The 27684-nt window shown below is 34.9% G+C and overlaps 1 protein-coding gene and 1 long non-coding RNA gene across 17 annotated transcripts in view; one reads left to right on the top strand and one right to left on the bottom strand.

Annotated features, from left to right (window-relative positions):
* LOC129001969 (cytoplasmic dynein 1 intermediate chain-like) overlaps nucleotides 1-9231 on the bottom strand; it is a 57076-nt gene extending 47845 nt beyond the window's left edge. For 10 of the 16 annotated variants that reach the window (XM_054429422.1, XM_054429423.1, XM_054429426.1 and 7 more), the window contains exons 1-5: nucleotides 9129-9231; nucleotides 4521-4689; nucleotides 3470-3566; nucleotides 3291-3320; nucleotides 1200-1311 (exon numbers count right to left, since the gene is read on the bottom strand). In XM_054429422.1, coding sequence (XP_054285397.1) covers nucleotides 1200-1311; nucleotides 3291-3320; nucleotides 3470-3566; nucleotides 4521-4619 — 338 coding nt within the window. In that variant the 5' untranslated portion in view covers nucleotides 4620-4689; nucleotides 9129-9231. The remainder of the gene's footprint in view (nucleotides 1-1199; nucleotides 1312-3290; nucleotides 3321-3469; nucleotides 3567-4520; nucleotides 4690-9128) is intronic. The other 6 variants (XM_054429425.1, XM_054429428.1, XM_054429432.1 and 3 more) reach the window with 1 other exon arrangement.
* Nucleotides 9232-18114: 8883 nt separating this feature from the next.
* On the top strand, nucleotides 18115-21052 carry LOC129002020 (uncharacterized). Its single transcript, XR_008491524.1, has 3 exons — nucleotides 18115-18204; nucleotides 19925-20027; nucleotides 20456-21052. It is a non-coding gene; the product is annotated as an uncharacterized LOC129002020 (long non-coding RNA).
* The last annotated feature ends 6632 nt before the right edge of the window (nucleotides 21053-27684 follow it).

Raw genomic sequence — 27684 nt, 5'->3', positions numbered from 1 at the left:
GTCACAAAACGAAAACGGCAAAATCGTCATCCTCGCTTAAGGTCGCACCGAATACGTTAACATCACCAAAAAGTCGGGGCAAAATTGCAAGAGGCCTCTGCGGTGTCGGTTAAATCGTGATTATTCTACTTTATTTGTTATATGGAATCATGAACATTGCCTGTGGTCATGCTAAATCGTGAATGTCTTTTGCGAATACGGTAAATTCTCCTGCGCCTGCGGTCACAGAGCGGGGTCATCATCCTTGTCTACCATGATAGTGTAAAAATCGCAAGTTTTTGATCGTGCAATCATCGCAGACACTCTTTGCAGTCTAAAGAATCAAAATTCGGCTCTAAAATCGAACCGCTCCCAATATTCTATTATGAATGACCTGATCTAGGCTTGGCCTAAAAATTATTCCCAGTCCAAACTGAACCTCAAGGGCCATCAGTTAGACCCAAAAGTTAGGATCCAGCAGTGTGTTGTCTCCCACTGCATAATTAACTGGCAGAGCATTTGTTTGCAAGGATTTTAAGGAGGAAAATAAGTAACAAATGTCAAATAATTTAAAAAAAAGAACAACGCTCATATGAATGTTTTAATAGTTGCAACACACAATTACTCGTCGATAACTATTAAAATGTCAAAACTAATAATGATTATGAAGAATTTGTTTTCAAACCAAAACTTCAAAACGTATAATCTAGCCTACCTGAAAAGTCAGATATTTAATGGATGGTGTTGGGTTTTGAATTTGGGCACCCGTTAGATCTAGATATCCGAACTGAACTGAATTTGACCAGATTTTTTGGATATCCGCTAAATTTTAAACGAACTTTTCCTGTTTTAAATCCATCACCACAACAAAAAAAGTAACCACCAAAGTAAAAACACCGAGTAGTTGACAAATTGAAATTGCAGTATATAGCAACAATGTCCTAAATACGTTACAAAGCACAGTCAAGTGCAGGTGCTTAAAGCCTAACACGTATCTTCCAATTGTGTATATAGAATGTAGATAGAGGCAGCAAAAGAGGGCCTGATATGGTATATAATCATACCACTCAGAAATAACACACAATAACACCACCTGATAGTCTGCAGAGAGGTTGGCTAACTGAGGAACGTATAATTTAGATTCCATTGTACATCTTAGTGTAACCACAAGTTAGCAAACCACAGAAACTGACTAATAGTTACGTTACAGTCTGACTCACCCCACGGTGTAGATGGGCACAGTGCTGGTGAGACTGGTGTCAGGGGTAGCGTTGTTACTGTTGTGTTCAGGAGTCCCGGTGGACGTCACACTGGGAAGACTGGATAGAACATCTGCCAAAAGTTTATAGTATTAATAAATCTGTACAAACTATTTTCTTTTCATATTCATATTCAGAAAATGATGAGTTCATGGAATTTTGCTCATCCATCTACTCTCTTAAGAAGTCTTACGTTAGGACAATGAAAGTAATGTGTGATGTGTAGCGTTTTAAGATAAAACAACTTGACCTTTTTTTACCTAGTAACTAGCCTAAAAATTGTTGAATTTTATTATAGAATGTTAACATAACTAACAATGGTTAGTAAGTTTTCAACAGAAAGCTGTTAAGAATATGATTATCAATGAAATTACATTAATATTAGAACATTTTATCGTTTTCATAATGAAAACTAAAGTTTAACAAATTAATACAATCAGCACCTAAAACTGTTAAGGTTAGGTTAGTCAGACAATGTTTGTCTAAAAGCAGCAGTAATAAATCAAAATTAAATTAACTGAAGAAACAAATTACAAACAAAACTAATAAAATTGTAGAATAAAAATTGAAGATAGATTGAGGCTGGTTAGTAAACTCAAAAAAATTCTACTGAGGAAGACAAACAATCCTGCACACCAAAAAATACAGATTTTCCCCGAGTGAGTCAGGATTGGCTCTACAGCTTTTTGCGTAAAAATTGTCATCACTCTGTTATTTTATTCTTCTAAACTTCCATAACTTATTACAAGGGTAGTTAACCAATTTTAGGGCAGCGGGCATATATTTTTTAACTTCTTCAAAAATTCTCGATGGAGAAGAAGGGTGTTTTTTTAGCCATTTCTCCATTCTTCGTATGAACTTGTGGGGATCTAGATCTTTAATACTAGCTAGCAAAGCATTGTACGATTTCATTGCTAGTATTGGGAAGCAGTCCTTCTTCTTGCTCAGCGTAGCCTACAGAATGACACACCGAGTTGATTTTTTTTCTCTGATGTTATTTGTGTGTATGCTTTTTTTATTAAGAAAAAAACATTACAAGAGTTGCATCCATCTTATAGTATACTTTTAAGTTTAATATAATTTTGAAACTAATAAGAAGGATGCAAGGCTAAATTGAGAATGTGTTGAGGGGTACGTGGGCTAATGTGTCGTAACTCAAAAAGTTAAAATTTCAAATTGTAAATGTTGACTTTAAATTAATTTTTCATTAGTTAGTGGGCAAAAGTATAGGTAAACTTAACTTTATTTCATGGGTTTTCTAACGTCAAAATAATTTTAATAATTGATTCAAACTGTTTATTCTACTAATAAATTATTCCAACATTAAACTCACTAAATTAACTCATTTATCACTAAATGACTTTTTTATAATGTATCTAAGTACTTCTTTCAATAATTGCTTCTGTTGTTGACTTATCTTTTGTAGCATTTTTATGAAAATAATTGTTGACCCAGTGTAAACAGATTATATCTTGATTGAATAAATGAAGGTGTTGGTATTCTTAAAAATGAATGTATAGACAATACAGTTGTTTTCAATTCCTATTATTATATTACAGTTTTTCAACAACATTATAACCTAAATATGGCATTGATTTCAACATAAGACCAGTGTGAATTGTATAACTACCATGACGTATTGAGGTAAGGGTGTGTTGTCTAACCTAATCTGGCTTAAAATACAATGGCCCCAACATGAAGCATAAGTTAGCCTATAGTTTTAATTATGTATAGGCCTAATACCTTTGCATAAGTAGAGGGAAAAATTTTATTTAAATAGGTGATGTAAGGGGGGAAATCTGAAAAATCAGCAACCGGCCCACCACTATTTAAAACTAATCTAAAGTTATAGTTTTAAGACTGAATGTCTTTTAACCAAACACTTTTCGTGCATAGGTTCTTCAAAGCACAATCAAAAACATATGCATCTTAAAGGAAAACACTCATATCATTTAGCAAAGGTTAGATTTAAATTGAAACAACAGTGAGTTAAGTCTCAAAGTCAAACTAAAATCCAGACTAGAAACACAACTTCATCACTCAGCGACTTACTAAGCTGCTCAATCACAAATGATCCTGCGTCTGAAAAAGTTGGGTTCTAATAAGCTGCCGATGATAATAAAAATAAAATCTAAACACTGTATATATTTATTTTCACACAGAGCTTTTAAAATACAGAGACATTTTGGTACAGTGATAAATTCTTTATTAATCCACACATGTAACCTTACCTGAGACAGGTGCAACTCCTAGGGAGGAGAGCATATCATCGAGCTCTTTGCGTTGGTCTTTCTCCACATGAACGCTTCGTAAAGCTGCTTCTTCCGCCTGTAAAATTAATGAATATTAGTATATCTACATGCTAAACATAAGTTTTTTTTTGTTTTTTTAGCGAATTTCCCATATAACGATAACTCAAGCAAAAATGATCCGATTTTGATGAAATTTGGTACAAACGTGTAAACCTACGTTTATTCGAACGAGTTCGCGATCCAGCATGATCGGATCATGGGAACGGGGGTTTATGGGGGGTTTTATGGGGTAAAAATAGGTTTTTCCCATTTTTGACCCAAAAAACATAAAATTTTGCAATTTCTTTCCAAACCATTTTGTAGAGCTTGAAAAACAAATAATTTAGTATATTGAAGCGTTATTATGCGCCTAATGGTTACGGAGAAAATTACAAAAAATTGTAAATTAAAAATTCCCATGTTATTCTTATGGAGAATAAGTAAACTGTTGTAGTTTGCTTGTTTATGAACATATTTTGATCAAATTTGGAAAATGTTTTTATTTCTTACTAACTATTAACATTTTACAAAAAAAAACAGTTTTACCATCCCTGATGCAGCAAACCTAAGTACTTGTTAAACTAATTCTATTTAAATCGGGAATAAATGTTATATTTTTAAGTAAACATTTCAGTGTACATCCAATCAGTCAAATGGAAATTCGCTTAGTCTGCAGGTTTGCTGCGGCGGGGGTATTTAAATTTACTAATGGTATTTTTTTACATTCTTTGAAAAAGAACGACTGAATTTAATGTTGATATAACATTTATATGTTGTTGTTATTAGGTTTTTATGATCATTGTACGACTTTTTTTATTGTTAGGGTAGATTTTATCCAAACAAGGAAGCACTGTGCCAACTGTAATAGGTGTATTCAATGTTTTTAAAGGAGTAACTGTAAATGGAAGAGCATACCTGGGAAGCTATATTTAGGCTTGTCTTATTTTGTTATTTGGTCTAAAATACCGCTAAGACTAATTTGTTGACTTACATCTTTTAATTCTTTTTCTCTCCTTCTACGTTCCTTTTCTTCTCTAATAGCTTGAAGCTTGGCCTTTTTCTTCTCTAATTCAGCCTTCCGGTCAGCCATTTTTAAGGGTATTCAACACAGCACTAAAATTGTATCTTTCGGAAGTGAACTAAGAAGTTACTGAAGAGGCCTGTCAACATAAAAAAGCAAATCAACTTATGTCATTTAAGACTGAAAAGACAATATTAGGCTAACTTACTTACTATACAGTATTTATTTCAATCTTAATACCACAAAACTTGCGTGAATAAATAATATTTAATTCTTGACAAGTGACTTTACAGGTTTTCTCAGGGCACTTGTAAAAAAATGTGTGTTTTCGCCATTTGACAATCGTAGAAGTCACAGTGCCTCACACGTTCATTCTAGCACAGACTTGATCTCATTTCACCCTAGAAAATCTTCCACTACCCCTTAGGCTACATTAAGTTGGAATATTAAGGTTTGTGTAACATGGACTCAGCTACTGTGTATCACCTCTTCAACCCAGAGTTCCTGGAGTTAAGTTCTGTATGTCATCTCTTTTGTTTTGTTTTCTGTTACAGTAAACTCCCGATTAATTGGGACCGAGACTACCTCGGTTAACGAGAATCTCAGATAACACGAAGGTCTCCTAAATTTTGAGGTTAGGGGTTACAGTACCATTAGGAAGATAAAAGACTTGTAATGTAAATGTTTTGTTTAAATAACAATGCATAGTGAATACAAAATTATCAATAATTGGTAGGCCTATTTGTCGAAAATAAATTTTTAAATACCGTACTGTAAAGCAGTGTTAAAGGAAAAGAATAAATCAAACATGCTTCTAGGCTAACACTTCTCAAATTGCTTTAGAAAACTTTAAATAAAGTATTACCGGTAAGTTATGCCAAGTCAACACTATTCAAAATCAAACAACAACAAAACGGTGGATCCCTATAGATTTTAAACTATAAATATAACTTTTGTTTGAATTTGACTTTAACCATACTTGACACAATCATGTCAATATTGCAATGACAAACACTGACAAAAGGTGATACGAGCCGGCAATGCCCAAGCAGAAATGCCACTGCCTTTGTTGACGTTCTGCAGACGACTCGTCTAGCTTACAAATGGTACCTAGTATGGTGATTTTCATTTCCTTGGCAACTGTTGATTATTTGTATGTTAAAATAATTCCTAAAATCATTGTTTGAAGTATTTATTTCATGAAATCACAAATTAATTGCTATTTATGTTTTACTTTCAACAGAAATATTCCTAAAATCGTAGACTTAATTATTTTTTTCCGACCGATAATAAAATATACTAGGTGAACCCGCGCAAATTCGCACGAATAATAAATTAGGATATTATAGCAACGTCGTTAGAAGTTGCGTCGTTGGTCTTGAGCTCGATTGTTGGCTATATACATTCCAAGTTCTTTTTGCTGTTCAGTAGGAGTATTTTGCAGGACGGAGCTCATCATGCTGATAACTTGCGCTTATAGATTAATATCAACCAAATGTTGAGTTAAAATGTGCAGGAGTTCATAGTGCTGCAAGAGCCTAAGAACTCCTTGATCCAATGCTTTGTTTACCATTCTTTCATGAACAGCGGTTTCGACATCGTAGATATAAATTTGGGCATATGTGGGATGCTGTAGTTAGATAGTAGTTTCTGCTCAAATGATTTGCTCCATTAAGTAGGCTCTGGATATAGGAGCTTTCTCGGTATGGTGGTGGACTCACTTTTCGCTTATGGCAGCAGGATGAAAATCCTTCGCCTCGTCCTCTTTGTTCTTCTTTAAAATGTAGCGCACCACTTTTCTAACATTTTAATGCCACCTCGCCAAGTGAATGCAGCTGAATTCTCGTATTTGTCAGTGTAATTTTGAAAGTACACATTGCCACTAACTGTCCCAGCTGCTCGTCTGGGCTCCTACGTTTTGCATTGCTTGACGTAGGGTCCTTGGCATGTTTAAACGAAAATAATATGTAAAACTTGTCTCCCGCCGTGTTCTATAGGTAACATTTCTTTGCCGGGTTTCTAATTATTTTTAAAACATGCAAACTGTTTACATTTCAAAACCAAACAAAACAGCTGGGATTTTTTTAAACTTATATATTGACATATGTTTCAGAATATATAACATTCAAATCAATCACAATGTTATCCATATGGAAGGAACTTTGAGGGCAGCCCACGCCCTTAAAAGGATATATTTCAAAAATCTAAAGCCAGTTTGCACATCTACACACCTAGACGAACATTTTGGTATATAATATGTGGGGTTAAATATTAAAACAAAAGAGCCTTATTGTTCACAAAATTTCATGTCGCATTAAATATATAGATATTTATATTTAGGCCTAGAACGACCTCGGATAACCTGATGCCTCGAATTGAGAGTGTACTGTACTTGTAATTTGGTACAAGGCCTAAATAATGTTTAAAGTTTACATTTATGTAATTAATCTAATTGCTTTAATTCTATACAGTACCTATTTAAACAATATGTAAATCTTTACACTATTTATTGTTATTATATCTTTTTTTGCAGGGGCTGGCTGAAGCCACAAAGCACTTCATAATCCTTATTCATTGAATTTTGGGCATACCAATAATAAGTGGTTTTATTGATAAAACTTAACACCCAAGCACTTGATAAATGCCTACAGTCTGCCAATCAATTCCCTCCTCGGGATGATAACTCCCTCATACCAGGTTTGTATTGCTATTGGAAAATAAAATACAGTATGTCAATATTGAAATGCTAATAAACTTTGAAGATGAAACTCTAGGTACGAGATGTACCTAGCTTAAATACAGTTTCATCGGTACTTTGGTATTATCCGGAGGCTACCCTTATACAGCGCGCTGCGGCGGTTATGTTAGGTTGGGTTATCATAACTATGTTTGTAGGACTTTCCTCGTTTCATTATGAATCAAACAATACCAAATTAGTCATACTTTCCCTCGCCAATTCCCCTCCAAGTAGGCCAAGGTAAGGTCGTTGACCGGAGCGTGTGCATCACCTATCAACGCCTGTATCTGGTGTGGCAGCTAGAGGCGGCGACACATTCAACTCAATCCTCACCAACATTCGGCCTTCTGGGAGGCAGAACTCAAAGGCCGCAAATTGTAACCGTGTCAAATATGGACAGTAAGTCAATTAAAGTATGTTCTTTCCATATATAATAACCCAACCTAACATAACCGACGCAGCACGCTGTAAAAAGGTGGCCTCTGGATAATACCAAAGTAGGCTACCGTTTCATCTTGTTCAAAATTAAAGGTGAAGTCACCTTAACATCATTACTAGTATCACAACCACTGCTACCGGTAATGTAAATGGAGTGATACCGAACTTAAAACACTTTCAAACAAAATAAACAGTCAAACCAGCCTAATTAGGCACTTGTGCCCTGTGCGGGAAGGTAGAGGAAAATTGGATTACGCTGGAAAATTTACATAAGTTTATAAACATTGACATTGGCTCCAAATACTTAGCCAAGAAGTTCTGGCTTAATTTATGATACTTCACCAAATTTACAAGTAGGTTAGGCCTACCATTAAAATACACTCTAATGCCAATTGTAAAAAACGGATTTAACCACAGTTATGTTACCGTATTTAAACAAGTCCCATTAATACACTTCAATACCACATGTAAAAATGGGCAACGTTGAAATGGAGGATCCAGGTGCTGGTTGTGGATATGGTTGTGTTGGGCACTACACCTAAGGCGAGAATAGAGAAGAGTGAAGAGGTATCATTGGCAAGATGGAAACCTTTTCAATGGCCAAGGAGGTAAGGTGAGGTGTTAATATTTACAGCCTAGCTTTAAATCGGTTAAAATGTAACTCAACTCTTTAACTTAATACTTTAATCTTAAATGGCGACCATACTAAGTTAATGTAAGGCCAAGTATGAATGGAGGTGAGTGTAGGATGAGTGGCGCGATCTTATAGTCTTGTAAGTGACTAAGGCCGACATTTTTCCTTAGACACAGCAGTTAATTAATAACAGCAAATGGCAACTGAGGGACCTACAATTTATAATGGAATCCGAACCACAAATGCTATAACGGCTGAATAACTTAGAGCATTGAAAATTTCCATCAAATCCCTCCATCATTGGGGATTTCCATGACTTTCAAAGACCAGAACTTTTTCCCATGACTAGGCCTATATCTGACTTAAAAGCATAAACCGATTATGTGCGTAATGAAAGCACGCTTTTTTGTGTTGTTTGGTTGGAATACTGGGTATTTATTCCAAATAGGTGCCTCCAAACGAGAATGTTTGTATTGGTTTGAAAATAGGCAAAGGTCTAGCCTGTGATTTGTTTTTGGGTACACTTCCGTATCTGTTGTCAAAAACAACCGAATGAGAAATTATTTAATCTATTGTAAAAGTCAAAATTAATAGGCGAACATAGTAGCCCTACATTTGACACATTCGCCTAGGAGCCTAACTTATAAGCCCAGATAAAACTACCTTTCACGCTTAGCTTTGAGAGACAATTTCACAAAATAACTTACACTCTCCAAAGAAGAAAGTTGAGGACGAGATGAGAGGACAAAATTAAATTAACATTTCTTACCTGATAAGATCCATAAAACTAATAACTTAAACTTAGTGTCTTCATTCGGCTGAAGAAATTATCGTAACTTCCAACTTGACATTTCTACTAGCATCCATTTTCTTTTCTTCTTCTTCACTATTCACTTCAGCCAGTTCAGTTCCAGCCCCTCTTCAGCCAGCAGCACTGCCAGCAACCAGAGCAGTAGGAAAAACAATACCCCCACCGCATTAAACCTGCAGACTAAGCAAAGTTCAACTTGTCTGATTACATTTTTACTAAAATATTTCCATAAATAAGACATATTTATTTCCAATTTAAATAACATTAGATTTAACGAGTGCTTAGGTTTGCTGCTACGGGGAAGGTAAAAAGCGTTTTTTGGGCCGCCTTTGTGGCCGTGCCATACGTCAATGTATAAGATGAAATAAATAAAATTGCCAAAATTTTATCAATATATACCCATAGACAAGTAAACTACACCCGTTTTAATTTTTTCCATAAAAATAACATGGGAATTTTATATGACACTATTTTTGAATTTTCTCCGTAACCGTTTATGTGTACTATATTCTGACACATATTCTGACGTCACTCGGATTGCAAACAAAAGATCACCTGATTGTAACTGTCAAATTGGTTTTGTGTTTGTTTTGATTTGAGTGTTATTGTTTTTATTTTTTTTTACAGCATTTATTTCTGGTTCAATGTAGACATTATACACAGAAGTGTTAACAAAATTAAAAAGAAATTAACTATAATAACATCGTGGGTTCGCCCAAACCTGGTACACCCTGTAACATAATTAATTTAGAGAATAATTTAATCGTCTTTAGGCTTCATTCATCCAATAGATCTTGAGGGAGCCTTCGACGTAGCCTCCTGTTCTCAGTTGCTTCACCAAGATGAAAAGTTAATGCACCAGGAACATTGTTTAAAGATTTTAGAAATTTTGAGGTGGTTTTTCCAATAAAGGCCGAGATAGACTCCACTCCTAGTTCTTCATGTATATGCCTGTTTCTAACAAACCAGGGAGCATTCACCGCTATTCTTAGAATTTTGTTTTGAATCACTTGAATTTTGAAGAGTTTGTTTTATGATATAGCTAATCCCCAGATAGGATGAGATGCATATGTAATCAAGGGCCGAATTATTGATTTAGATTAGAACTGTACAAGCTGGCTTCAGAGTAGATTTCCTATTGATTAAAGGGAAAAGCTTTGCAAGGCGTGCATAACCTTGGGACAGTTTTTGATTAACGTGGTAGTTCCAATTAAGTTTTTTGTCCAGCCATACTCCAAGATATTTTATGGCCTGGTCATCAGGGTTCCGAGGTAGAAAGTTACCATATATTTGAATTTCATGTGGCAATGTATGTTTTTTCAAGGAAAATATTTTTGTCTCACATTTAGTTGAATTTAGGCGAAATTTCCACTTGTAGAACCAATCAATGAGAAGATCCACAGAGTATTGCAGGGAATACGTGGCCTCGTCGTGGATGTCGGAATGTTGGCACAGGATAGCAGTGTCGTCGGCGTAGAGAGCTAATGAGGCGTCTTCTGGAAGAGGGATGTCTGCCATGTATAGATTGAACAATACAGGGCCCAAAATTGAACCTTGTGGAACTCCTGCATTGACTCGTCGTACAGATGATTTGGAAGAACTAATTTTAACAGAGAAGGTCCTGTGACAGAGAAACGATTTTACAATACTGGTTAAATATTTTGGAAATCCGAAATTAATCAATTTAAAGACAAGGCCGTCATGCCATACCTTATCAAATGCCTGAGATATGTCAAGAAATGCCGTTACTGTGTGCTGTTTCCTCTCAAACCCTTTGACTATCGTTTCATATATTCGTAGGATTTGATGTATGGGCGAATGTTTTGGCCGAAATCCAAATTGATGAGCAGGAATTATATTTGCAGCATCCGTGTAACAGGCAATTCGTTTCAAGATGATTTTTTCAAAGACTTTAGAAAGCGTAGAAAGTAAGCTGATTGGACGGTAACTCGAGGGAGAAGACTTCGGTTTATTGGGTTTATGAATAACTGATATTTCCGCATGCTTCCAAATAGAAGGGAAGTAAGATTTAGACAAACATGGATTAATAATTGATGTGAAATATGAAAAGCCTTTGTTGGTGAGATTTCGCAAAATAATATTAGGAATAAGGTCATGGCCAGGTGATTTACGGAGTGGAAGTTTTTTAATTACTGTTTTAATTTCAGATTGGCATGCAAACTTTATTGGTAGTTCAGCAGATAAAAATTGTCCATTCAAAGTTTCTTTCACCATCTCATCGTCACCATAATCAGCAAGATCAGTGGGTTGAAATGTAGTTTCATAAAAATCTGCCAACAGTTCACACTTCTGTGAATCAGTCTCACAGATTAGGTTGTCTTTTTTCAACGTAGGTATGATCGAAGGAGTACTTAAAAGACGTTTAGTTGCTTTCCACATATTTGGGTCACTCGGATGAATATCAGAAACATACTTCTTATAGTTGTCTATTCTAAATTCCTCGAATTCTGTTTTCACTCGTCTTCCCAGTTCGTTGAGTTGCCTTTTAAAGTGTGGTAGACGGTATCGCTGCCAAAGTCGTCTAACTTTATGTTTTTCTCTAATCAGACGCATTATTCTCATCGGAGGATGATAGTAGTCGTTATTTGGCGTGGATCGTGAGGGATTTAAGATAGCTTTCCTGGCACAAGTTTTCAATGATTCGGTAAATATTTTTACAGAGTTTTCTATTTCGATGCAAGACGATAATTTAGGCATACCTTCTAAACATTTATCCAATTCTGCACTGAAAATTTCCCAATTTATCTTTCCATTAATTAATCGTTGAGGTGGACAACTAAATTGAGGTTGCGTGAAGAAGGTTACTATAACGGGAGAATGGTCAGAGTCCAGCTTGGGTAAAACATTTTGAATGATTGGAGCTGTAAAGTTTTTGTGCAAAACCAAATCTAGTATATCTGGTTGATAATTAGGTTGCCATGGGAAATGTGTTGGTTCTTGTGGCGCATCAATCATTACGTTTGAGTTATTTGTAAGTCGTAACAAACGGTTTCCATTTGGGTTTGTGGTTCTGCAACCCCATATCTGATGTTTACAATTTAGGTCCCCCATAACAACAGTCGAACAATTTTCTGCAAACAGCACCTGCAAGTCATTATTGTGTAGCCGTTTGTTCGGGGGTTTGTAGACAGAAATTAAGCGAAAGTCTGCACCATGACTTAAATTAATTTTTACACCAACAGCTTCTACCGAAGATAAACGAGGTAAAAATATATTATGATGGTCCAAAGTTCTTCGCACAAAGATTGCAACGCCACCTGAAGCTATTGGATTAGGCCTATCTTCCCTGTATATAGAATACCCATTAATTTTGAAATTTTCCACATTGGTCAGGTGTGTCTCAGTAATACACGCAATATCGATGCTATGTCTAACCATAAACGCGATAAAAGTAGCACGTTTATCTCTAAGCCCATTGGCATTCCAGTTAAGGAGGGTTAAATTGTTAATTTGAAAATAATTGACCTGATCCATTTGAGAGAATAGAGCTTATCACATTAGTTATTATCTTTTTGAGAGTAGGAATGAACGATTTCACCACATCTAGGATTATTTGTTCAAAGTTTTGAAACACAGACGTATCAGGAGCATCATCAGATTGTTCTTGTGAGAATGAATTATTAATATTGCGGCGGCTCGTAGCAGCAACTTTAGCAAATGAAACTCGTGATGTGGAAGGTTCCTGAGGCGAAAAGTTTGTATGAATCTCAGGAAAATGAGTAGCAGAATTCAAATCAGGGGGAGAAGGAGTATTTTCTTTTTTCTCAGTAGCGTTTTGATGGCGATTGCGAGGACTACCCCGATTGTGATCCTTGTTGGTTATTTTCTGGTATACTTGACAGCCTCTGTAGTTAGCTGTGTGGCTTTCGCCACAATTAACACATTGAGGAGCTGCAGTTTTTTGTTTAGGACATTCAGAGTAGTGATGTTGACCAGTGCACCGCACGCACCTTGGGTCCAACTTACAAAAGTTCTTCGTGTGCCCATAGCGTTGACATCGAGTGCATTGGGGAATTTGCCTAGATTTTCTTTTCATTTTGACACTTACAACTGCAAAACATATTGTGGTTAAATTAAAGATAGATTTGCCGTCGTCGTTGTTTTCTAAGTCTACTGCACAAAGAGGGAGTGGAAGTTTGTTTTTGTTGAGTAACCTAGTGACTCTAATGACAGGATAGTTTTGATCTGTTAGCTCAGTTTTAATTTCATTCTCAGATAATGATGTAGGGACGTTCCTGACAATCACTTCTAGTTTTTTGTCATGTAGGGGTTGAAAAGTATGATATTTAATGTTAGAAGAATCATAAAAGGCTGTCAAATTTCTAAAGTCATCTATATTAGACAAGTTCACTTTAAGGGACTGCCCTCGAACTTGAGTCGAAAAAGTTGCCTTTACCATATTTCGGACATCTTTTATTATTTCTTGGTGGTTGTTTACGTTGTGCAAAAATATAGGAGGGATTTTTAACTTTGGGTCATTTACTTGGTTTTCCAAAGTAGAATCATCCATCTCGCGTGATTGATCCACGCCATTGCCATTACCATTAGAACTATAAGAATGTTCAGATAGAATTTGATATTTATTGCCTTTACATAGTTCACTTGAATCTAAAACATAGCGTTTCGGTTGAGATTCAGAGGAAGAAAAGGTAAGTTTACGTTTTGGAAAGACAAAATCATCATCAGGATCACTTACATTTTCATCAAAAGGCATAGCAAGGAACTCGTTTGTTTGTTGCACATTATACTTAGCTTTGTTTACATTAGTTGTTGACATTCTTGTAACAGGAGGAGCTTGTAGGTTAGACCTATGTTTGAACGAAGTTTTATTGTTTAATTTAACTATTTCCGCGATACTATGAAACAAGTACAAAGAACAAACAAAGAATTAAACTTGTCACAACTTTAAATACGTAAAAAAGATAATTATTCACAGAGCAAAAATCAACACAGTCACTATAAATAAGAACCAGCTGTATCCCCTTTGTTTTTATAATAATAAAAACAACAACAACCAAATCAAAACAAATACATATACTAATTTGACAGTTACAATCAGGTGATCTTTTGTTTGAAATCCGAGTGACGTCAGAATATGTGGGAATAGCACACCTATGTTTTTTCCTTCCACCATGCGTTAGGCATACAACAGCGCTTCAATATAGGTACTAAATTATTTATTTTTGTAAGATCTACAAAACGGTTTGAAAAGAAATTGCAAATTTGTTTGTTTTTAGGGTCATGGGAAACCCCCATTTTTACCCCATAAAGACCCCCCATAAACCCCCGTTCCCATGGTCCTATTATGCTGGTTCGCGAACTCGTTCGAATAAACGTAGGTTTACACGAGGAGGTTTGCTCGAGTTATCGTGGTAACGGACACACATGTATATGAATTTGAAAGGATGGTGGTTCTGGCCGCTAGGGACCTCAAAACGAAAAATTAAATCGGTCCCGGGTCCAGGTCTTACCATGAGTACTACGGTAATAGCTTAATCCGGGATTGAGTTCAGTGTTGCCACTCTTGGGCAGTATTATAGTGTGTTGGAGGGACAACATCATCCAATTTACCTGTTTTGTTATGTTGTTTTTGTTATCACAAACCATCCTTGAATAATGCTTAATAATGTCTGAAAGTTTCATTACAATCTGTTGAGCGGTTTCGGAGTCCATAACGTTCAAATATATATACAAACTTCCTCTTTTATATATAAGTACAGTACACAATGAAAAAAAGGCGTAGGTAGATGACAAGAGAGGTATTTTTAATTGAACACATTAAACATGTAGAAAACATGAAAAACCAAATTGAAGTATTACCTTGACAAAAAGAATACAGAATGTTCGATTAAGGCTGCTCTACCCCTCTGGCGTGCGCAAATTCAAGGAGTTTAGTTCTTACTGATTGTAGCCCCAATTGTAAACCGATTTAAAAGATCTTGATGACATATTTTTCGTTAAATATTATTGTCGTTTTGCTGTTTTTTTTCTTATTTTGATAATTCAAAAAATGTTGGGCTCAAAGTTTGGTAAAAATGTTAAAATACGCGTTTTGTATAATAAGTTTTAACGCATACAAATAATTTTTAGAGAAAAAATAAAATAACGGGAAAAGTGCAATAGATTCTTAAAAACAAAAATCTGCAGTTAGTTTATTAAAAACTTTAAGAATAACGATGTAATCACCCAAATTCGAAAATCGAAAGGCTTGCAAGCGCTCTTCATGGCACTGTTCAATGCAATGGTATAGGGACATCGGTGTTCAGCAACATCGTATTGAGAAATCCGAGCTGAGGTAGTCGAATCAATGCCTTGAGTTGAAGTGCTGTACAAGTAGGTACGCATTTTTCAAGTGCTGTTGGTACAAACAGAATAAATGCCTTTGGTGTGGTGCTTTCAGAGAGCTCTGGGTGCTTTGGATACTTGAACTCTGAGCGAAAAAACTAAATTAAGTTGTTCACTTGTCAGTAAAGTTGTTTCTAATTTTGTCTTCTGAAAAAAAGTTGTGTCCCGTTGGCGCCACTTGTTTGTGGTGCCATATGCGACCGCGTAGTTCGCGTATGGGTCAAACCGGCCCTGACAAAAGATCTGACTGTGCATCATTTTGATGTAAAAACAGCCTTTTTAAATGGAAAGTTAGAAGAAGAAATATATATGCAACAGAGGCTGGAAGGTTTTGTGAAATCTGATAATGAAGATAAAGTTTATAAATTAAAGAAATCAATTTATATGGGCTAAAACAGACAGCTATTTAACCCAAAATAAAATTACTATGAATATTATATTCTTCAGGTAAACACTTTAAAAATCTAAACGATCAATAATTATGTTTTAAGAAGCACAAAAGACGTCAAACCCTATATGAAAGTTACTAGAAAAATGTAAACTCAAAATAAGAAACAATACCCCCGCCCGCAGCAAACCTGCAGACTAAGCGAATTTCCATTTGACTGATTTGATTTACACTGAAATGTCTACTTAAAAATACAACATTTATTCCCAATTTAAATAGAATCAGTTTAACAAGTACTTAGGTTTGCTGCATCAGGGAGGGTAAAACTGTTTTTTTTTTTTGTAAAATGTTAATAGTTAGTAAGAAATAAAAACGTCTTCCAAATTTGATCAAAATATGTTCATAAACAAGCAAACTACAACAGTTTACTTATTCTCCATAAGAATAACATGGGAATTTTAAATTTACAATTTTTTTGAATTTTCTCCGTAACCATTAGGCACATAATAACGCTTCAATATACTAAATTATTTGTTTTTTTAAGCTCTACAAAATGGTTTTGAAAGAAATTGCTAAATTTTATGTTTTTTGGGTCAAAAATGGGAAAAACCTATTTTTACCCCATAAAACCCCCCGTAAACCCCCGTTCCCATGGTCCGATCATGCTGAATAGCGAACTCGTTCGAATAAACGTAGGTTTACACGTTTGTACCAAATTTCATCAAAATCGGATCATTTTTGCTTGAGTTATCGTGCTAACGGACACATATATATATATATATATATATATATATATATATAAATATATATATATATATATATATATGAATTTGAACGGATGGTGTTTTTGGCCTCTAGGGACCTCAAAACGAAAAAAAAATCGGTCCCGCGTCCAGGTCTTACCATGAGTACTACGGTAATAGCTTATTCCCTATATGGGAAATTCGCTAAAAACAACACGTTAATATGGATTTTATCACGTTTCTTATTCAACAATTGCGACAAATTGCCATCAGATATCTTGTCGGTTATCAGTCTGACCAACCCAGGAAACAATATTTCCCAAAATAAAATTACTAATATTTATAAAACCCCCGTTGCAGTAGACCTGCATACTCAGTGAATTTCAAATGCTTAGATAATTAATTAAAATTAAGCTCAACGTCATGTTTTGTCAACATCCCAGTCAGCATAAAAATTGTTGAAAAGCCAAAAAAATTGTTGTACAACAATTTTAAAAGAGTTTGCAACAATTTCAAAATAAGTTCGGATATAAAACAATTTTAATATAAGTTTTAAACAATTTCAAAATTGTTTTAATATAGATGGTTAGTAACTATATTAAAATTGTTTTGATATGAGTGTGCAACAATTTTAAAATTGTTTTAAAACAATTTTAATACTATTTCGAAAACACATATCAAAATTGTTTTGATATAAGTATGCAACAGTTTTAAAATTGTTTTGAAACAATTTTAATAATGTTTCGAAAACACGTATCACAATTGTATTGATATAAGTTTACAACAATCTTAAAATTGTTTTAAACCAATTTAAATGCAACTTCTAAAAATCATTAAAATAATAATTAATGTTATAAAAGCAAAATGTTCTGGATATTATATTTATGAAAGCGGCTTTCCTTTCAGTAATATAAGTTACAAAAATTACAATGGCCATCCATAATCTTGAAATGGTCTGTTTTGTAAAACGATTTATAATGATTTTCGTGTTTTTTCGCCCAAATTTTAAATCTTTCGCGCATTTTTTGTATTTTTCCTTATGGGACACTTATACTTGTAGGATAATAGTGAGTGTGTTGTGCTGTGTGTATGTGCCAATGCGTCAGCAACGACAGCTCCCCACGATTTTGATTATTAGAGTACAGTACGATAGTGGTAAAATCAAGTGAAAGAGTCATGGAGGAGGGGCAGACTGCCAAACTCAAGTTAAAGCGGAACCTGTATAAGTTTAATGGTTAATAACAACAGGTTAACAGTCGTGAAAATAAATTATTTATTATTTGTAATTGTATAAGTATACTGGATGAGTTTTAACATTATTACAAGTATCATCTACTCTAGACTCTACCAGAGTTTCGCAGTTCACTGACTACAGCAGTCTCCAGTCTGTTGAAATGTTGAATCGTTGAATGTTGATTTGATCTTGATCACGGGCTGACGGGCATCACGTCACGGCATTTTGTTTATGTTTGAAAAGTTATAAGTTGCATTAAGTTTACTGTTTTTATCCTACATAGCTTCATAAGCAGCAAACAAGGTGAGTTATAACTTACTTAGGCCTTTTCAGTCAGTGGTGATTCAGTTATTCTAAACTAACATATAGGCCTAACTTAAAATTAAATAGAGGTACTCCAATAGTTCCTGGTCTTAACCAATAACTTTGATAGGTATTTGGTAGGTAACATGATTATGGCCCATCTCTAGATGGCCTAGCTTATGTGAGCAAACTCTTAATTAATTTCCTTTTGTTTCTCATAAATATAACAGGCTATGTTACTGAAACTGTAAGTTACCGTTGGGTTTTTAGTAAATGGTCGTTGCTAAATGATACATTTGGATTTACAGTAACCAAAACTAAAATAACTTAGACCTAACTTACACAAGGCATCTAACATTAAGTTTATAAACTCATAATTGAATTGAATTACTCACTTAGGTGGCGTCCCCAACTCAAATAGAAAATGACATTGTAGGGCCTGTCGCCTAATGCGGTAACTGCTTAAAAGTAATATGACTAGGTATTTAGGCTTAGGCCTAGCTAAGTTACATCAGCTAGGGATTGATTTAAGTTAAGTTAGCCTATTTTTAAACTTGTTGTGTTAAGGGCTGCAGGAGTTTTTCAACTCTATTAAGTTAAGTTTACAAATATGTTAACTTACTAGACCTTGAAACTTGGTTAACTCATAATTTAACCCTCCGAGTGTTAAGCGTCGCGTAATCGACGCACAACACTCCCGCCGTGGTGTTATGCGTCGCTTTTGCGACACACAAACATCGTTTATGGCGAAGGCTCTGGGACTGACTTAATCAGATTGAACTGGATCGAGATTGGTATCGTTTTCGGCAGATTCTAAGCTTTCTCCTGATGTCTGTTTCTTGACGCTTTTCATTTTAGTTCCGAAAATATTTTAGCAGACAGCTGACGTGCGTATTTGTAAACGACTTGGTTAACCTCGCACCGATGACTGATGTGTTTTATTAAACGTTTCCATTGTTTTAGTGTTAAAAATAAAAAGTAGTGATATACGTGGTGCATTATAAGAAGATTAAAGTGATTTTGAAGGGCTGGTTGATGATCCTGAAGAAGTAGTGGTCCGGTAGTGATATTGATGTAAATTATCGGCCAGATTCCTAGCTATGGTTAGGCTATGCATTCTTAACTAACGCTTAATGTACGAAATCTGTTTTTCACCCATAACTTTATTTATTTGCAAATTTACTTCCTTATATTATTATATTTTTGTAATCCTTATAAAATTTAGAACAAAGTGGCTATTTTAAAATATTTGTAGACTTATAAATTATAAAAAAAATATTGAGCGCAAACATACATGTTAGGCTATTCATTTATTATATAATTTTAAGATTAAAGTGATTTTGAAGGGCTGGTTGATGATCCTGAAGAAGTAGTGGTCCGGTAGTGATATTGATGTAAATTATCGGCCAGATTCCTAGCTATGGTTAGGCTATGCATTCTTAACTAACGCTTAATGTACGAAATCTGTTTTTCACCCATAACTTTATTTATTTGCAAATTTACTTCCTTATATTATTATATTTTTGTAATCCTTATAAAATTTAGAACAAAGTGGCTATTTTAAAATATTTGTAGACTTATAAATTATAAAAAAAATATTGAGCGCAAACATACATGTTAGGCTATTCATTTATTATATAATTTTTGAGAAATGTTAACCCCACAAAAATTGCAGAAATTTTTTTGCAATGTTCTATTAAATGCATTTTGTTTTTTGAAGAAATGACGAAGAAGAGATGGGCCAACATTGAACAAAGCAAAATAGAGAAATCAGTTGCTTCATGGCTGGCACAGACACAATTAAAATCAAAGACTTAGAAAGGGTATGTATAGTGTGATAATTTGTATTACAAAATTCACTTAGTGAGGTTAAAAACATAGGCTAACAAAACAATATGCTACTAGCTTTCTCTCTTCATTCCGGATGCTTCAGTTTCAATAGTATATTGTTATACTAAAGCTCAGGTGATTTTCTTTATCTCAGACAAATACTGCAACAATCATTAACTTGGATTTTCACTATTTTTGTGTCGAAAGAAAGATAATTTTGAGAACTAGGGAATGTCATAGGCACAATTTTAGTTTAGGGTTTCAGTTTTTTAGAAATTTAGTTTTCATTTTTTTAAGTCAAGCAGCCGACGTCAACATTCTAGACTTTTGCTATAATGCCATTTGCTTAACGTAACAGCTGTAAACATTCAGGGGTCCCTAGTAACGAAATATAATATTAATCTGTGTGTTATAATTTTAGGGCAGGGTGTCAAAGAGCAACTGAAGAACAGGAAGATGAGGATCATGAAGCCGCCGACGCTTGAATGATGTGTAAATAATGTATTGTCAGGGTGTCTACGAACCGGGAAATCCGGGAATGAACTTATTTTTTTACTGAAATGTCCTGTTTTTAGTAAATATGGGTAATCTTTAGTGGTAATTGTCCTTACATAATTGTGTGGGCCATTTTAAGTATGACATAAAAATTTTTTAGAAGAACATAAAAGGTTTTTTATCAAATGTTTGCCTACATTTGCATCATTTATTACTATAGAGTAATTATGCAATAGAAACCACATTAGCAGTCTCAAACCCATAAATATTTTACCTCGACAATCACATCAAGTCAAGTACTTCAAAGAACTCATGACTCAGTAGCAAAGCTCATAAAAGTTGTATCACTGTCATTCCTTGACAACTTAATTATTTATTACTAGGGTAATTATCATTAGATCCCAAACCTATTTGATCATGGGAATAATAGTTTTATAGCCTATTAGCTGTTAAATTTAACTTCTTACTTGTACTTTCATCTTGAAGATTCAATTTGCCGCTGGCCGTTGCCTACTCCCTTAAAAGGTGTTTACGGTTTCATATTAAACTTCGAATTAATATACAGTGTTATTTTATAAGTTAAATCCTTTTTTATGGATATTTTATCTTTCAATTGACAAAACCACGAGCATTGTTGTTTGCATTAATTTTTTATCATAACACAGGCCTACTTGGTCTCAAAAATCATGTCCTTGCATTTCATGTATCTTTGTCTTATATTGTTGGCTGTTTGGGTTTCAATATTTTTTGTTCCCCATATTTATTTATTGTGTTGTATGCTTTAAGCAATCTAAATCTTATAAACTAGAATGATGATAATTTGCTGCTATTAATAACCTCATTGTTTGTTACTTAGTTTATATAAGCCCTCCTAAATAATTAGGTCTAGGCCTGGTCAAACTAATGATTGCTATATATCAATGTTAACTTTGCAATTGAAAAGATAATAATTTATTCTGTGCTTACTGGTAGAGAACTTTAAGTTTGTCCATGAATATTTTATTTTTATATCCATGCATCCATTTCTACTTTTTTAATCCAGAATGTAGTAGACTGTGTTTTTATTATTTCTCTACTTTTTTAATTTGTTTACTTCAAATAGAAGAATTTCACTATACTTATTTGTTTTTATTTATTCACCATTGTTTTTGATAGTAAACTAATCAATTAATGGTATATTTAATTAGTTGCTATAGGCGTAGTTATTATTTATGAACTCAAATAGAAATTAACCCTAACAAAGTTCCAAATTTGTCTATTTTAAAACAATTTCCAAACAACTTCAAAATTGTTATAGGCCTACAACAACTTCAAAATTGTTATACAACAACTTTAAAATTGTTATACAACAATTTTAAAACAATTTCAAAATTGTTTTAAAACAAATTCAAAAATATTTTATAACAATTTCAAAATTGTTGTACAACAATTTTGAAATTGTTGTACAACAATTTTAAACTCATTTTAATATAGACAAAATTCCAAATTTGTCAATTTTAAAACAATTTTAAAACAATTTCGAAACAGTTTTGAAACAATTTTGAAACAATTTATTTTCTTTTCCAACAATTTTTATGCTGACTGGGATATGTTCATAAATAATCATGCATAAAAATTTGCGATACGAATAACATGAGTATGTATGGAAATGAGTATGTAGGTTTGCTGTTGTGTAAATCTAATATATAAAATTCTCGTGTCACAGTGTTTGTCTGCAAACTCCTCCGGAACGACTTCACCGATCGTTATGAAATTTGGTGTGTAAATTCTGTAGGTATGCGAATCGGACGTAAACTACTTCCCGTTTCGAAATTCTTAAAAGGGCTCCGCCCCAGTGGGTCTGGAGTTTCCCATGTTAACCTTATGAGAAATGGAATTAATGAATCTTAACAGCTGTTTCAATTAAACAAGTTGGTTCTGTTCTATGATGTTCAATAGCATTAAAGTTACAAGGATTACCAACAGGGTGCAGCACTATTATTTCTTTTACATTTATGACAACAGCTAATTTGCAACCAAAAGGTGAGTGAGCGTAGCGAACGAACTTCAACCTGGAGGCGAGTGAGCGTAGCGAACGAGCTAACCTGAAGGCAAGTGAGCGCAGCGAACGAGCTCCAACCTAAAGGTGAGTGAGCGTAGCGAACGAGCTCCAACCCAAAGGTGAGTGAGCGTAGCGAACGAACTTCAACCCAAAGGTGAGTGAGCGTAGCGAACGAACTTCAACCAGGACGTGATTGAGCGATGCGAACGAGATCATCTTGAAAATTAAACGTAACGGTACTGTACTTTCTTTCCATCGGTCTGTCTTAGGGGAAACCTATAACTTAGGCGATACGAAGTTCGCCGGGTCAGCTAGTATAAAATATAAATATTTTATAGTCATTATCAAGTAGCTCAATTAGGTGAAACCACATACCAAGTTGTATTAAGATACGTTAAAAAATAACTGAGATATAGAATGTTATTTTAATAAGGATAACATGGGGGACAGAGTGTTCTGTGTTTACTACTTTAAATATCTCGGTAATCAATATACATAGAGTGATGATTCAAAATACTAAATTGTTCATCTTTTAAAGCTGGATTCAACGCTGAAAAGTAAATTTTGATTATTTTAACTTTTCCAAATGATAAATGGAAAAACCCATTTTGTGGGGCGTAAAAAGTTAATATTTTCTAGTTAATACAAGTTCAAGTTAATACAAAGAAACCGTTGGTTTAACCGCTAAAGGTGTAATAACCTTTTTTATAGATAATGATTAGACATTTCAAATAAGATGTCATACGTCAAAATCGGCTTCGCGGTTTACGAGATATGTGACATTATTATTATTGGCTGAGCGACCATTTTGATGATGTCACTGCCTAATCACTATGCGTCACTGTTTGCGTGACCTAATTATTTTAAAGCTTGCCTCCCGGCTGATTTTCACTCTTTTACATGTATTTACTCGATTCCCAAAGTATGGTGCTGGTCTCTGGAAGTGAAAGATTTTTACACTTGTTCCACGCACTACATACTAACTTCAATGAAAACCGGATTTATTTATATGATTTTTTTCTTATTTTACGGGGGTTTTATGGGAAAATAACATAATTTACTATAACTGTTGAACCGTAATTTTTTGCAGAAATGGGAGTTATACCATTTTGTTCAGAACTAAAGGGCTACAACATACTATTTTTTTATCAAAATCATTCGAGCCATTTTCGAGAAAATCTGATTTTCCCGTTATTTTATGAGTTTTTATGGGAAAATCGACATAAACAAATCAAAATTTCAAAAAAATGATAAAAACGTCTTGCAATGGTTTGGAGGGGGTTTCATATCCAATTATTACCACCATAAGTTATTTTCATGAGTTTATTTCCATAATAAACTGCAACAAAATAAGTAAAAAGTGTAAACATTACACTTAAATTTCATTGTTAACAATCTATATTTTACTTCCACCTTTTTCTAACTCAAGGAAATAGTTCTGTAGAAGGATTTTGATGTAAAATAAAAGAATGACACACAACACACAGACGATCATTGAGTTACAAGTTAAATACAACTAGGCTAAATGTTTATTTTAAATATCTTGAAATTTAAGTTAACCTTAAATACTCTCTTCATCCATTTGTATATTCATTTGCATGTCTAGTTGAAAGACTGGATCATACTCGTGTAAGAGTAGGTGGTACTTAATATCTGTAAAAAAAATCAATTATAGTGAATACAAATAAATAATTTACCAGTGAAACATGTATACTTGATTATCCATAATGTTAGCCAACCTATACCTGATACTTAATTAATATAAGAACTAAGTAAGTTTTATATTATGAGTTGAAAAATGTCGGAATAAAAATTAATGGGATATGACTAGGTGGATCCAACACACTATCACTTATAAGGTTGTTAATATAATAACAAATGAGACACTCGGAGCGGTTTAGAATTAAGACACTCTTGGTATGACATGGAGACCCTAATGGTGGTATGACATTGAGAGACTCATGATGGTATGACGTGGAGACACCCATGATGGTATGACATGGAGACCCTAATGGTGGTATGACATTGAGAGACTCATGATGGTATGACATGGAGACACCCATGATGGTATGACATGGAGACCCTAATGGTGGTATGACATTGAGAGACTCATGATGGTATGACATGGAGACACCCATGATGGTATGACATGGAGACCCTAATGGTGGTATGACATTGAGAGACTCATGATGGTATGACATGGAGACCCTAATGGTGGTATGACATTGAGAGACTCATGATGGTATGACATGGAGACACCCATGATGGTATGACATGGAGACCCTAATGGTGGTATGACATTGAGAGACTCATGATGGTATGACATGGAGACACCCATGATGGTATGACATGGAGACCCTAATGGTGGTATGACATTGAGAGACTCATGATGGTATGACGTGGAGACACCCATGATGGTATGACATGGAGACCCTAATGGTGGTATGACATTGAGAGACTCATGATGGTATGACATGGAGACACCCATGATGGTATGACATGGAGACCCTAATGGTGGTATGACATTGAGAGACTCATGATGGTATGACATGGAGACCCTAATGGTGGTATGACATTGAGAGACTCATGATGGTATGACATGGAGACACCCATGATGGTATGACATGGAGACCCTAATGGTGGTATGACATTGAGAGACTCATGATGGTATGACATGGAGACACCCATGATGGTATGACATGGAGACCCTAATGGTGGTATGACATTGAGAGACTCATGATGGTATGACATGGAGACACCCATGATGGTATGACATGGAGACCCTAATGGTGGTATGACATTGAGAGACTCATGATGGTATGACATGGTGACCCTAATGGTGGTATGACATTGAGAGACACATGGTGGTATGACTGAGAGGAGAGACTTAAGGTGGTATGAATGAGAGACTCATTATGGTAAGACATTGAGACACTTGTGTGGTATGAAATCGAGACACTCACGGTGTTATGACATTGAGACACTTGTGTGGTGGTATGAGAACATTACTGACACGTCAGGCAGGAGGCACATTTTAAGGCAAAGATGAGTGAAGAATGAATCAACTTTTGGTTACTGTCTAACATCACCTAGTTCTTCAGCCAGGATTCTGGTTATTCATTAAAACTTAATGATTAGGGATAGGGACCAATGAAGACAGAGCGTGCCTTAGCGCAGCCTTAATTAGGACAAGCGAAAGGTGCGGCCCCACACAACCTCTCACCTCAGGGCTCAGGGGACCCCGCAATTGGTGCATGAAAAAAGAAAAAGGGGGAGTAAGAATACTAACGCCAAATTTGAAGAAACTAGCCAAAGTTTGCCACCGACAACGTCAAACACCAACAACCAGACCCACAATTTGTGATGCGAAATGGTTGATCTAGACATTGACTATATAACGTTTATATAGTCAATGATCTAGACCAGCTCAGGTAGAGAGGATTTGAGGTAGAGGAGGTAGGTAGAGGGTATTTGGATGGGTTTGGCGCCGGGAGACTTTGTCACCAATGGACAACGGAACAGTTTGGCCTGACCGGCCAAGAAAAAGTCTCCTACTTTTAAATAGAATACTCGTCCACAGTATAAAGGCTGCAACAATAACTGATTCGCTTACGAACCACATTTTTATAATGTATGTATTTGTTTATTGTAACTATGATTATTAGGTCACTCCAGACTTTTATTAAACCTTAGTTATGAATCTTTCTAATTTTTAAATACGATTCAGAGGAATGAGAGGGTTTGACAGTAGCAGGCCTTGATGGCGGCGGACCAAATAACACCCTTACTATCTCTTGAATGCAGAATTCTAGTCAAAGATCATGCGCAGTAGGTATGCTATCTTGAAGGTGCAAACAAAAAATAGCCTGTAAGCGCTTCATCGATAGTAAGACCACTTTGAAGCTTAAACTTAGCAAAGCTGTACACATCTTACATGTCCGTAAGTCTCCAGTTTGAGTGTGTAGATGCCGCCGATGGTCAGTTTGAGAGGTCTGGATGCCATGATCTGCATGATGAGCAGTCCTCGCCTCAAACTGTGAGGTTTGTCTGTCCAATCACAGTTGTACAGAGCTTGGCGAAGTGATTCTGACTGGAAATTTGAAATGCTAAATAAAAGTGCCCTTGACCTTTTTTCATAAAATCTGCAATTTTTAAAATTTGAATATAAGAAATTAAAATGGTCCCCATTTTGAAATTTTTACTGAATCAAGATAGCTTGTTTTTCTAGCATTGGTCTCTTCTAACTTAACATACAAAACAAAAGTTTCATAAAGATTGGTTGGAACAATCCAAAGATAAGAAAAATACCAAATGACAGATGTCTGGTTAACTGAGCGATTTTTGGAAAAAATAATTCTCGATATTCTCTTTATTTTAAACCATAGAACCATTTCCCAGAGTTTGTCTGTTTCTGAATACATAGGTACTGATATTATAAATGAGAAAGTTTGTGTGTTTGTTTGTTTGAAATGACTCAATAACCACTGGACGGATTTGGCTAAAATTTGGCATGATGATAGCTCACATTCCCGATAAACATATGGGCATATTCTTATCTCAAAAATCCTCTCGGGCTCCGCCCCAGTGGCTCTGTAGTTCCCCATGTTAGCCTTATGAGTATTTATACTTAAAAGAAATTAAAGAATTTAGTCAGAGGTTTCAACTATTTAAGTTGGTTCTATGATCTATTTCCATACTAATATACAGGGTGAGTTTTAAATGTGTTCCCCCCTACTTTTTTCTACATTTCTTAAGATATCAACTCCGAACCACGTCAGACCATTGTAGAGTAGTAAGTACTTCATTTTGACAGGGTTTAAATTTTTGGCCACCATCTTGGATCCGCCATATTGGATACAAAGTTATTTTTTCAATTGTAAAGATAGGGTTGTCACCCACCGTTTCAAACTAGATTTTTACGCTGAATACGATGCTGCAATCAGTTTTTAAAGATTGATCCATTCTAAAGTTATGAGAACTTTTTATAACTTTATTTTTAGCCCATTATAACATTGTGCATACAAACTAAGGCCATCAACTCAAAATAGTGCTAGATAAAGATAAGTGGACACCACCATTCATTGATGACCTATTTTCACTTGGTTATGACGGAT

The sequence above is a fragment of the Macrosteles quadrilineatus genome, unplaced genomic scaffold (assembly GCF_028750875.1).
Source record: "Macrosteles quadrilineatus isolate MER2022 unplaced genomic scaffold, UCM_ALF_1.0 Scaffold_9__3_contigs__length_116548681, whole genome shotgun sequence".
NCBI lineage: Eukaryota > Metazoa > Arthropoda > Insecta > Hemiptera > Cicadellidae > Macrosteles > Macrosteles quadrilineatus.
The sequence above is the reverse complement of the archived record's forward strand: the minus strand, read 5'-3'. Positions and strand labels throughout refer to the sequence as shown.